The sequence below is a fragment of the Quercus robur genome, chromosome 6 (assembly GCF_932294415.1).
Source record: "Quercus robur chromosome 6, dhQueRobu3.1, whole genome shotgun sequence".
NCBI classification, from domain to species: Eukaryota; Viridiplantae; Streptophyta; class Magnoliopsida; order Fagales; family Fagaceae; genus Quercus; species Quercus robur.
In genome coordinates, this window is record NC_065539.1 from 13,586,377 (window position 1) to 13,598,551 (window position 12,175).

The following is a 12,175-nucleotide window of genomic DNA, read 5'->3' on the forward strand; positions in this document are numbered from 1 at the left end:
TTGAATCTTTCATTTGAAATTAACTGGTCATTATACTCCTATATACCGCATAGTCCCGAAATGGAATTGTGGACCATCACCCATTTTTAGTCAGGACTTGGAGCTCAACTGATAATTAGTGATTTTTTTTTTTTTTGGTGCAACCAACCAGAGCACGCCATGGCATAATAACACTAAGAGTGCTTTTGCACACTTTCTTGCACAAGCATAACAGAGATAAGATACTTGGATTTCTTTTTGCAAAATCACTAGTGAGCCACATTTGGTGCAGATAGAAACACATTCACTCTGGTCAGGGCAGTGATTCAAGTTGATGCAACTGGTGTCAATGATCCTCATCATCATTTAGCTTTTGAGGTAAGAATGCTTGGAGTATTGACATGTTTTGACTATTATTAACTGTAGATCTAATGTTTGATGCAATGATGTGGTCCAGTTATCGGACAGTCTAGTTCTTTTTCTTTCCTAGCGTATAGTTCACGGTCTTCCACACTTTTTTTTTTGCTTTTATAAATCTATAGTCTTGTTATGCCCAACCGATGTTACAACTGCACCACCAGAACCAGAAGTTTACCTAACTAATCATCTTCGATATTTTCCCATTGTTTATCCCAAAAAAAACCCTCCGAAGTCTCCCAACTTTCTTGCTCATAGCCATGGAGTTCGAACACCAACACAACACAACCACCAAAACTAGAAAACTACCCACTGAGACAACCTGCACCATCCTTTCTTGTTTCTTCTGCACTATGTTGAATGAGCCAGACCCATCACTTAGAAGAGTTAAAATCTCCAAATGCTTCAAAGAAATGCCTCTCGATGACGACCAAGAACATGTTCTAGTCTTAAGTGGACTCTGGAACATAGCCATGACTCAACCGGACGACCCAGAATTCCCATCTCTTGGCATCTTTGAGTGCATGGCAAAACTAATCCGCAAAGGCATCAATGAGCAAGCCTGGCTTCTCAAGGACCAGAACATCTATATCCCATACTATGCAGCCCATATCATCGGATCCTATACTATGAACAAGTCTCAATTTGCAGAAAAAGCAACAAAATCAGGCGTGATTTTGCCGTTAATGGAACTTTTGAGAGGTAAGATTAGTTGGGTCGAGCAAAGAGTTGCAGTTAGAGCACTTGGTCACTTGGCCAACCATGACTCAACTTTTGAAGCCATTGCTGTGCATGAAGTGGAGATCATACAATTAGCCATGAAGATAGCCTCTACATGCCTCGACGAAGTCTATGATAAGTTCATTGCTGTGAAGGATTCAAAGAAGTTGAAGTACCACTGTGACCTGCTGACTAGAGGGCTTGGAGGGTTGGAGATTGAGAACAGAAAGGCAGAGGAATGGGCTAGCCATCTTCAGTGTTGGTCTCTCTATCTCCTCAACTGCTTTGCATGCAAAGAAAGATCTCTCAGTTTAATCTGCAAGAAGAAATTCTTAAAAGATTTGTGTGGAATGTGGGGTGGTTTAGCAAATCGAACCTCGCCTGCTGGAGTAGGACTCATAAGAACTCTGTGTCAGACAAAAAGTGGTAAAACAAGTGTAGCAGATTTGAAGGAAGTCATAGAGTTTCTTTGCAATCTTTCAAGATCCTCAGATGACTGGCAGTGCACGGCTATTGATTCTCTTTTGCTAATTCTTAAAGACCCAGGTACAAGATATAAAGTAATCGATATTGTAGCTCCAATTCTTGTTGATTTGGTTGAACTTGGAAGCTTTGGAGGAAGTTCAAACGTAGGAGACACAATCACACAGGCACTTTTACAAGATTACCACAAAATAAAGTATGGTAATTTGAAGTTGAAGAGCAAAAGAGCTGAGAGAGCATTAGGAGAAACATGGGACTTGAAGGTTGAAAGGAAAAAGAGAGAGAAGCTAATGTCTAAACAAGAAGTTAGAGAGAGAAAACTCTTGGTGGGTAAGCTTAAAAAGAATGGAAATTTGATGTTTTGGTCTGGGGACATTGAAGAGGCTGTGATGAAGTACTCAGAGGCTTTGAGTTTATGCCCATTAAAAATGAAAAAAGAGAGACTTGTTATGTACAGCAATAGAGCTCAATGCAATTTGCTGCTGAGGAACACTGAAGCCGCCATTAGTGACGCAACTCGAGCTCTTTGTCTATCCAATGCGGCGAGTCCTCATGGTAAGAGCCTGTGGAGGAGATCACAAGCTTATGACATGAAAGGGTTGGCAAAAGAGAGCTTGATGGACTGCCTAGTATTTGTCAGTGACTGGTTGAAGTCTGAGAAGTCCAAGGGTACAAAGATCCCGTACTATGTGTCACGTATGATTAACAAGCAGATGAATGCTACGTGGATTTTTGCTTCTGCAAAGTTAGGGAGGGAAAAGAATGAAGCCTAGGGACACAAGTTGAAGATAAAAATAGAAGAATCCAACGACCAGCATCAAGTTGAGGTTGAGCACTTGATAAAGATGATGAAAATGAAGAGGCATACCATAGGGTGGTCTTGGTAGGTCTTTCATCGTGAGGTTTTGGCCTTTTTATTAATGCGGGATCTGACTTGTTCTTGGTGGGGTTAAATTTGATTGATGATTATAAATTTGGTACAAAAAGTAAAAATCTCGTGAGTGCACACCGTATGATCTTTTTTCCTGGAGATTTTTTTTATAACTTTTCGAGGGCATTTTTTTTAATAATAAATTTATTTTTATATATTTCTTTCTCCAAATATGCTCACCATTGTGAAGAACCTTTGGTTAACAGGAGATGGATGAGATTAAATTATAGAAAGGGGAGGAAAATAGGTGTAAGTGTTAATGGAATTGACGCTGAACAAATAGGTAAAAGGTAGTAGAAATTATAAGATCCACATAGTAGACAAGTGATGTGGTCCACTATTCCATTAAAAAACTTCTACCTGTTTAAAATTGTTAGTTAGAAAATTTTTTTAAATAGAAATTAATTACTGACTCAGCAATTTTAAATAAGTGAAAGTTTTTTAGTAAAATAGTGGACAAGTGATGCGGTCCACTAGAGGACTCTATAATTTCTCGAAGGTTAGGACGGTACAATTTATCAATTGTTGGGCTTTAGAAATTAGGTGGAAAAAGAACATCACGACTAGAGTAGTTCACAAATCGATTTGTACCAACTTATCCGACCACTATCAAGTTGATCGCACCACTGGAGGGAACTGTCAATGGCGCACAATCTAGTGGCCGGCATTGCTCCCTTTTCAATCATTGGCTAATGCATCAAATTAACCTTGTGTGTGTATATATATAAATATAATTATTGGTATACATTGTACTATCAATATAAGATTTACTAGCATATCTCAAGTGATTGATTGAACTTCGAAGGTAGCATATCTCAAGTGATTGATTGAACTTCGAAGGTGGGTTGATCGAAGGTGAGTTACAACTCTAAACATTGTTTAGGTTTGATTTATTGTGGATTTTGATATTTAGATCTTAAGTTTCGATCTATATGCTTGAATCCTTGGGAATTTTATGTTTTGAATCTTTATCTTGTATTTTAAATCCTTGGGAGATTTTTTGGGTTTGATTTTGGTTGTTCTAGATACTTAAGTTCATCACACCAACTAACTTCTAGGATTTACTCATTGGATTGTTGTGAGTGATTTGATCTGTTACAAGAGAGATTTTCTGTCAATTTGATTGGGCACATTCTGACAATAAACTCTCTCCTAACGTTGGGGGGTCTTCAGTGAATTGTGGCTGGCGCGCTTGAAGCCTTGAACTTCTTAGGTAACGAGATGATTAACCTAAACATTGACCAACTTGATCCCAGCGATTACCAACCTCACCGATTCACCGTTTAGCTTCTCAATTAATACATGGACGACTTTTTAGATTAAGACCATTTATCTAATAACCAACAATTAGCCTCCAAGAAAGTCTTTCTTAATACGCAAATTAGATTTGATCTACATTTCGCATCCTACCTAACGCACTAATTGTGCTCTTACGTAAGACAAAAATAAATGAATAATTGTATGGATGTGGATTCAGCATTATCTAACGAAGTACTATACTTTTATAAGATAATTTAATTGGGTGGATAGCATAACTCTGGGTGCTTGGCATAACCATATATGATTGGATCATGACCTCAAAGTTGAAAGTGTCGAACCACTCTTGAATTGGCTTTACAGCTCAACTCATGAACAAGCTTGAAATAATCACTGGGAAATTACTTCAAATAACACCACAACACCAAGGAACAGTACACAACCAAAAATAAAAGAGAGTAATAACCCTTACCTGTCAAATAGATTGTTCAAAGTTCAAACTAAAATCCAACCACGGGTGTAAAAAAAATCAATAATCATACTTTCTGATTGCATACAGCTTCTAAACAGGCTAAAAAATCTACACACAAACATAAGATAAATTATCCCTTGTGAAATGGATCTTGCTATTAAATTATTTAGGAATGCTGTACAGCAAATTAATGTATAACACGCACATGAATACAATGCTACAAGCCGGTGTGAATTTGGAGATATAACGCCTCAAATTTTACCAGAATTCTCCTCCACAGGTCCAGGTAGTATGGAGCCATCCACTACAGGAAACATTAACTGCCTAAACAAATAGCTTTTTCCTTGTACTGTTTTGCTGCATCAAAATCCACGCGAGACTATGAAAAGTGAGAATGTTATTCATTCATATAAGCCCCGCAAGAGATCACTACATTACATTATACTGCAGTCCTGTATAGTCAATAATATTTCAATCATTTTTTATTGCCTACATACAAGAGTAAATTCAACTAATTCAGATATTCAATAGTACAGTAATATATAGCTGTGTGGGGTGAAGGAGACAAACTATATACAATTTCATCATCATTTCTTTAATATTTTAAACCTTCTGCAACAATTCCTTTTATGTTCTCTCACAGCATTTTTTTTTTTTTTTTGACATGTTCTCTTACAACATTTTAGAAGACAAACTGGATTTCAAAATGCCATGGAAGAAATGCAAAAGTGGAGATCTTTTTATGATTGGATGTCTGCCCTAGGCTGTCCTTTCCGCATCTCTTTCAAAAATTTTAGATATGTTGAATATTAGATTGTAACTTTTTAGGAGCATCTTGATACACTTATTGAGTTTTTCTCCTCTTACCAATAAGGATATCTTTACTTACCCCCCACCCCCCCCAAAAAAAGGGCCCATCTTTGCCCATGCCACATCAGACAAAAATAATACAGTTAACTCCCCTCTTTTCAAATTTAAAGGAGCTCAAATTTCATGCCCATGCCACATTTATTATACAGAATAAAGCAGTGACTCACCTCTTCAAGATTTAAAGAAGATCAATCATCATAAGAGCTCAAAGCAGACACAACTGATCCCGTTGTCGCAAGAGTTGATGCCACATCTGGGTAATTTTTCCAGGATGTTGTTACCTTGAGAGATGGATTCAACCAACTCTTCACAGAATCCACAAAGGAGTTTGGATCAAAGTTTAGAATGGCGTCCCAATCCACTTGTACACCTTGCGGTATGTTTCCTATAAACTCCATGTTAGCAGCGAGAAGTAATCCAAGCATAACTACAAACCCAACAACAGCAGATCCCCTTGACAGCGGCATAAAATTGTACCTAAAGAAAAGCATTCCAGGTTTATTGACAAACAACATAAATTGTCTGAATGACAAACAGACCATTTCCATTCACTGAAAAGCACTTATTATACCAGTAATATGTCATCCTTAAGATTGCATCTCTCACGTTTTCAAGCACATTGAAATCAGTGGACCCATAAGCCTCACCACAATAAGCACTGCATATAGCCTGCCATTTCAAAGTTAGCGTATGCAAATGTTAAGTTGATTCAGAATAGATGAAAAACAATATACAGATTCCAAATCACCATGGGCTGCACAATAGCATCACAGAGGAAGCCAATTTACAATTAAGTTTGCAAAACAGAAATGAGAATAAAGACTTCAATATTATATGCAGAATAAGGACAAAGGAGAAGCTCCCTAGAGTTAGCATGAATAAAGAGATGGTTGCCACTGGCATAGTGGTCCAGTTGCATCGAGCAGCCCCACATGAAAGAAATGTGGATCAAGTCCTACAATCTTGATTAAGCAGCTTAAGACAAGGCAAGGTGCTGGGATCAACATTGTTAGAGGCTGCTACAGCCTCAGAAAGCTCAAGTACAAAGTGGAAAACCCTGAGATGAGTGTAAGTGCAGTGCATGTTGGAGAAATGGAAAAAAAATGCCGTTGTGATGAAAATTAATAATGTTGCAAATTTACCATATGAAATGATGCAGATAAAAAAAAATCCTAACATAAAATTTAATTCAACCACTCAAGCACATAGCTTCATCAAACGTGTTTAAAACCAAAAATGCTTTGATACACTAAAAGCTATAAGAATTCCAATTTAAAATTATTTGATGAACTATAAATATACGGTCAAACTGCATTTGAAAGGTCATCAGAACAAAGTAAATAAGAGACACTGACCATACAAGCTTAGGAAAAATGCACACCATTGTGCTTATGCTGTGATTATTAGAAGGTGCTTTTCAAGGACTCTACACACCATGTAAGTATCGCCATGCTAAACAGCATGCCTTCACAGTGCTTTTAATACTATTAACCAGGATAGATAACTACTGCTGCTTAGTTATAATTGATGGAAAAAAAATACTGTAAGTTACTTGGCCTCGCTTGGGATGCGCCACATGTCGGTCTCACTGGCTTCAGGCTTGAAGCATGCCTAGGCACCCTTACAATAACACTGGAAACAATCCCTAATTTTCCTTGATTATAATTTATGAAGAAATTTACTCTGGGTTTAGTTGGGTCAGTAGTCTCTGTCCTTTTCCAACCATGAATTAGAAAGCAACATTATTATTTTTTTTTTTGATAGGTATGTATTAGAAAGCAACATTATAAGAATAACTAAGCCGTCTGGTTAGTGTCATGACGCAGATTAAACAGGAAGAACTTTGCAAGTATTGTAGAGCTGTAAAGAGTTGCAACACTGCAGAGAACAGCACCCGAAATTGAGAAAACTGGCCAGTAGGGGATGAAAGTAAATATCCTGAGTAAGGCCTTGTGTCTGAAGAATAACTAGGAAAAGCCTGAAATAGTGCACTTTGCTTCACAGATTAAGTAACACCTAATCACCTACTTAACTTTTAAGTAGTGCACTTGGCTTCACAGATTAAATTCAATAGATCTGAGACTTATAATCTGATAATACATATAGAGGTATAAAATCCCCACAAAAAATCATTTTATATGCCTTACTTTTTACCTTTAATATCAATAGTCACTCAGTAACTAAAGAACTTGTCAGCATCAGGAAATCATGTATCTTGAATTGCTTGAATACAATCATAGGTGAGCAAGATAAACAATCAAGAATTATTTTAGCTGATTAAACTTTAAACATTAAGTAATGGACAGTCTATGGCTAGATGTAGAAAGCAAAGCTATTTGTAATTGTTAATGCTTGAGGTCTAGCACAAATATGTGTGTGCATGTATACGTTGATATGTTTAAGGTCTAGAGTAACATACTTCCCATGCCCTTGACATTTCTGTTTCAAATTCATCCCATCTGGAAGGCGTGCAGGGTGTTCTGATGGCAAAGTCATATCCGCGTTCCCTACAGGAATCATTGGATGGTTTAAATGAAAAAGAAAGTTATTATAATGAGAAAAAAGAAAAAGAAAAAGAAAAAGAATAAAGGAAAAGGAAACAAGGAAAGGAATAATTGCAAACCAAGAAACAAGACAAATATAATTTACATTTTCACTAGGGTAATCCTTGTTCCTTCAAGCCGTTTCCTGAAATAAGAATAATCAATTAAAAACTAGGAATGACTAGAAATTTTGAATGCAGGACATAAAACTTAAATTGTATGCATAATTACCCCTCAAAAGCACTATTACACCAAGTAGCCAACCAGAAGTCCTCACCAACAACTCTGTAAAGATCAGAGCAGGAGTTTGCACCCAGAATCTGGCATTTTCACATTAACATTAGTTGATTGAATTTTCAATATATGAAAGCAGATATGCCCTCCAATGGGTATGAAGCAAAATATGACCAACCCAAAAGGCATTTCTTAAAGCCATAATATCATAAAAAATAAATGAATTTTCTTTTTGTTTGGTTTAAGTACCCAAAATATAAGATTTTGCATCCACTACATATTCGTGATTTCTTTACTACTGGGCCTATACGGACTAGATGGGTTTTTTTATCAGTAAAGAAGCAAAAATATCATTAAACAGAAAAAAGAGATCACAGTATACAGGAAGTATACTAAAGATTACTTATACAAAGAAAAAGGAACGGATAAGATGGATTCTGTCAGCTGTAATGACGGATTCAAACAAGAAAAAAATCCAAAAAGCTCACATGAGGTAAATAGTCTCCACATGATGTCATGTAATTACTGTTTTAGAATTACGTATATCTCAACCTCTACATGCCATAATTTATTAAGTAGCTACAAATAATATAGTTTATTAAGTAGCTACAAATAATATCTTAGATTATTCACATTGCAAATATATATATTGCAGGCCAAAAACCAGGGCAAATAGAAGAGAGAGAATATATTTGCTAACGAGCTATGGACAATAGTATTCTGTTTATTTGGTCTCCAATGGGTTATGCGTACAAATTAAAGTTCCGGTTAGCCCCTACCTCCTTGCTATCTTAAAAAGAAAAGAGGACTGCACAAATAGCATCTTCGATCTTGCATATAAATAAATAAAAATCAGGTCAACTGACGCCAGCATCACTACTACAGAAATTAAATTTCCTTGGTCCTTTTTCGGTGAAACAAAGACAAGCCCCAGGCTGTTCACTTTTACTTGGTCGCCTGGTATCTTGAAACCTCTTTGCTTGCAGGGGCAGGTGTGGAAACATCTGAGAGAGTGCTTTGCAAAAGAATCTTGTGGCATGGTGGAAGTTGACTTTTATGAAAGATATCTCCTCCCTTTAATCTAATCGGTATATTACTTCTGAGTAAGGCACTCTCCAAAAGGAAAGTGAACAGGAGTTAACAGCAGGTGCAATAGAAAGGCAGTTGGGGGCAAACGATAGGGAGGTACAATAGGCTTATAGATCAGATGCAAGCAAGCTCCAAATCTGCTACTCGTTGGGCAACGCTTTCTTTTCTATGAACACCCCCACCACTAAATGATGAACTTTGCCAGACTTCACCTCCAACCCGACCAGGAGAGAACACAAGGTCAAGCCAAGCCCTTACCTGCCTGAATGGAATTCATATTTCCTTATCCTTTTTCCTTGTCCAGATGCATAATTCAGTTTTGCATATTGACAATTATTTTCTTACCCTAGATATAATAAATAAGACACAATTAATTGCTTCTCCTTCCAAGAATCTCCCCATTAGCAGGAATTCAATCTGCAATAGCCTGAGCTTCTACCATGTGAGGCACTCCTTAAAAGAGGAATTAGAATGCTCTCTCCTCACAGGTCAAGGTTGTATTTATTATATTCATCCTTGGAATAATTTACTAGGAACATTTATGAAGCAGTAGTAGTCTGAATAGGATGACACTGAAGGAGCTTGATTTTCCTAAAATTTTGTTAGAAATGGGGGCCTTATTACAAGTAGTGTGAGTTGTGATTGTTTACAATTGAACTGACCTTTTTAGGAACAGGTATGTTTAGGTATGTTTCTAGGATCCTGCAAGTCCAATGGCAATACTATGTGATTCAAAGCTTCAAAATCCTTGCCCATTCAGCATTCTTTGCTTCAACCAGGTTTTGGTTTGCAAGTTGGATCGGTTTTGTAATCAATCATAGTTTACTAAACTCTGTTAATGTTTAGTCATAGGGATCAAAGAGAATCATTTGCTTCTCCATTGTGAAAAAGCTTATCAGTTGTGGAGCTTGGTTTTTAGATCTTTTGGGATTTCTTGGGTCTTGCCTAGATCGGTTGCAGATATGCTTTTCAGTTGGTGGAATTGGTTTGGAAAGCACTCTTCTAGCATTTGGAATTTAGCTCCGCTGTGCCTAACGTGGTGTATTTGGAGGGAGCGAAATTGGCGGACTTTTGAGGACAGGGACTAATCCGATGACCAATTGCTTGCTTATTTTTGTGGTTCTCTCTTTGATTGGTCTAGGGCTTGGGGACTCACCTCTAGTGACTCTCTCCCTTTGTTCCTTAGTTCTCTCCTTTGTAATTAGCTCTTTGTTGTTTTCCGTTTGTTTTCTTGTCTTTTTTCTTTCTTCTTTTTGTTTCTTTCTCTGTACTCTTTGTCCTACCTTATGTTTTCATGGGGTAGTTTCTTGAATATACATCTTTCTTAATTATCAAAAAAAAAAAAAAGAGAACTTCAAAATTTTTATGGAATATTTGATTGTCCAGTTGAATGGATGTTTTCAATTGATCTTTTCACTTACCCTTATATCAGTTAATGGAAAAAGTATTTGAAAAAAAGAAAAAAGAAAAAAAGAAGCTGTTTGACTCTATGCTATTAATAGGTATAGTTCGTCATTCTTATAATTTATATTTCTCATCAGCAAACATCCCACTATATTGTTCAAGACTTTTTTAACTAACAAACTTAACCAGGGGGTTACCTTCTAAATACAACTTGTTCCATATTCATTTTCATTTGAAAAGGATTCTCATCTTGGATATCAGAGAGTAGTAAGTTCTTATAAACAATGCTTGCCACTGCAACATGCGGGTTCATGCCTAGTTTTAATATATTTTGAAGATGCCAAAAACTCCAATTTCCTAAATGGGGAGTGTTTCAAAATAGCTGGGTAAAATTTTTGGGATTTATATATCATACTTTATTAATTTCCTTGTGACACTATATATGTTGATCCATATTTTGATGCCTCTATCATCTAGGCCACTGCGGCATTCAGTTGCAAAACAAGAAAACATACAGAAATTATCCTTGGATAATAACATTTTAAAATGCCCATATAAGAGACATATCCCCAAACTATGCAGTGAAAATTAGCAATTACAAATCATGCTAATGGGATGGATACTTGTAACATACTCCTTTTACAAACTTCATCAAAAAGGAGCTTAGCAAAATTATAAATAACAGAAATAAAGTCCCTGTGCAATGTGAAAAGGCAGTGGATATATAAAAATAGATCGAAAAGGATGGTAAAAGAACTCACATCTTCCAATTTCCCATCTTTGGATAGATCAATAATTTTATCTTCCTTGCTGTACACGTACAATTGATCCTTTATGACAGTCTTTGCAACATCTAAAGTTCTGAAGCATTAACAAAATAATGAGAACTGTAAAACAGTTTTCTACTATAAAGGAATCAGATTAGGACATACCTTTCATAATTTGGGTAGTAGCGAACAACTTTTGCCTGTCCGAGAATCATTGGTGTGTGAGACCCAAAACCAGAATTGAACTCTTCACTGAATTGCAGAAAATCCCACACAAGTAAACAGCTGAGGTTTCTCAATCATTCAACTAAAAAGCTAGAAAATATAAGATCAAATTCATCCAAACATTACTGATTAAACTCTGGTAGGTAACGTGCAAGTAAATAAGAAATGGAGTTGTTCATATCTGTAAATGTAATATTTACATAATGATAAAAATATCCATATTAACAATGTACTTGTACATATCATAGTTTAATATTCACCAAATATCATTCCTACATAAAAAAGGTTAATGAAAGAAAGACCTAGAAAGGTTATACTACCTGGATTTTATATCCCACATCTAAAAAAAAACTTCTATCCAATTCAAGCAACAGTGAGTACGGATGGTCAGAAAAGAGCTAGAAAGATCTAATGTGAGTCCGCTGACCTTCACATATGATTTAGGTTAAATTTGGGCGCTAATAAAAAAACTCCGGTGACTGAGCCCAACTGGACTATATTAAATTCAAATAGGCCATAGCCCAGCCCACATGAAACAAATCAACCAACGATCCTTTTTTCAGTAAAATATCTCTATAGTTCTGAACCAACTATTGCTGTTCAAGGACAGATAAATTTCATCTTTAATTCTTTTTACAACAATAATTTGAAATCTTACTCATTTACATAATGTACTCAATATTGTACTAAAAAAAGAGAGAAGAATTAACAGTGATTCTGAAAGGAAAAAGAATGCATCTCCAGTTAATTCTTCACCATATGTTAAGAAAAGTACTAAAATTTT

General features: G+C 36.2%; 2 protein-coding genes across 4 annotated transcripts in view; one reads left to right on the top strand and one right to left on the bottom strand.

The window, feature by feature from the left end:
• The first annotated feature begins 206 nt into the window (after positions 1–206).
• On the top strand, positions 207–2,592 carry LOC126732860 (uncharacterized). Its single transcript, XM_050435903.1, has one exon. The coding sequence runs from the start codon at positions 657–659 to the stop codon at positions 2,370–2,372; it is 1,716 nt and encodes a 571-aa protein (XP_050291860.1). The 5' UTR covers positions 207–656; the 3' UTR covers positions 2,373–2,592.
• Positions 2,593–4,236: 1,644 nt separating this feature from the next.
• LOC126732861 (suppressor of RPS4-RLD 1) overlaps positions 4,237–12,175 on the bottom strand; it is a 33,446-nt gene continuing 25,507 nt past the window's right edge. The window contains exons 17-24 of one of the 3 annotated variants that reach the window (XM_050435907.1): positions 11,332–11,418; positions 11,161–11,260; positions 7,904–7,992; positions 7,779–7,817; positions 7,549–7,636; positions 5,701–5,798; positions 5,297–5,606; positions 4,237–4,638 (exon numbers count right to left, since the gene is read on the bottom strand). In XM_050435907.1, coding sequence (XP_050291864.1) covers positions 5,318–5,606; positions 5,701–5,798; positions 7,549–7,636; positions 7,779–7,817; positions 7,904–7,992; positions 11,161–11,260; positions 11,332–11,418 — 790 coding nt within the window. In that variant the 3' untranslated portion in view covers positions 4,237–4,638; positions 5,297–5,317. Of the gene's footprint in view, positions 4,712–5,296; positions 5,607–5,700; positions 5,799–7,548; positions 7,637–7,778; positions 7,818–7,903; positions 7,993–11,160; positions 11,261–11,331; positions 11,419–12,175 lie in introns of all 3 variants that reach the window. The other 2 variants (XM_050435906.1, XM_050435904.1) reach the window with 2 other exon arrangements.

What these genes read in the sequence shown, in the direction of transcription:
- LOC126732860 (XM_050435903.1), top strand. Translation starts at nt 657, where the DNA reads ATGGAGTTCGAACACCAACACAACACAACCACCAAAACTAGAAAACTA.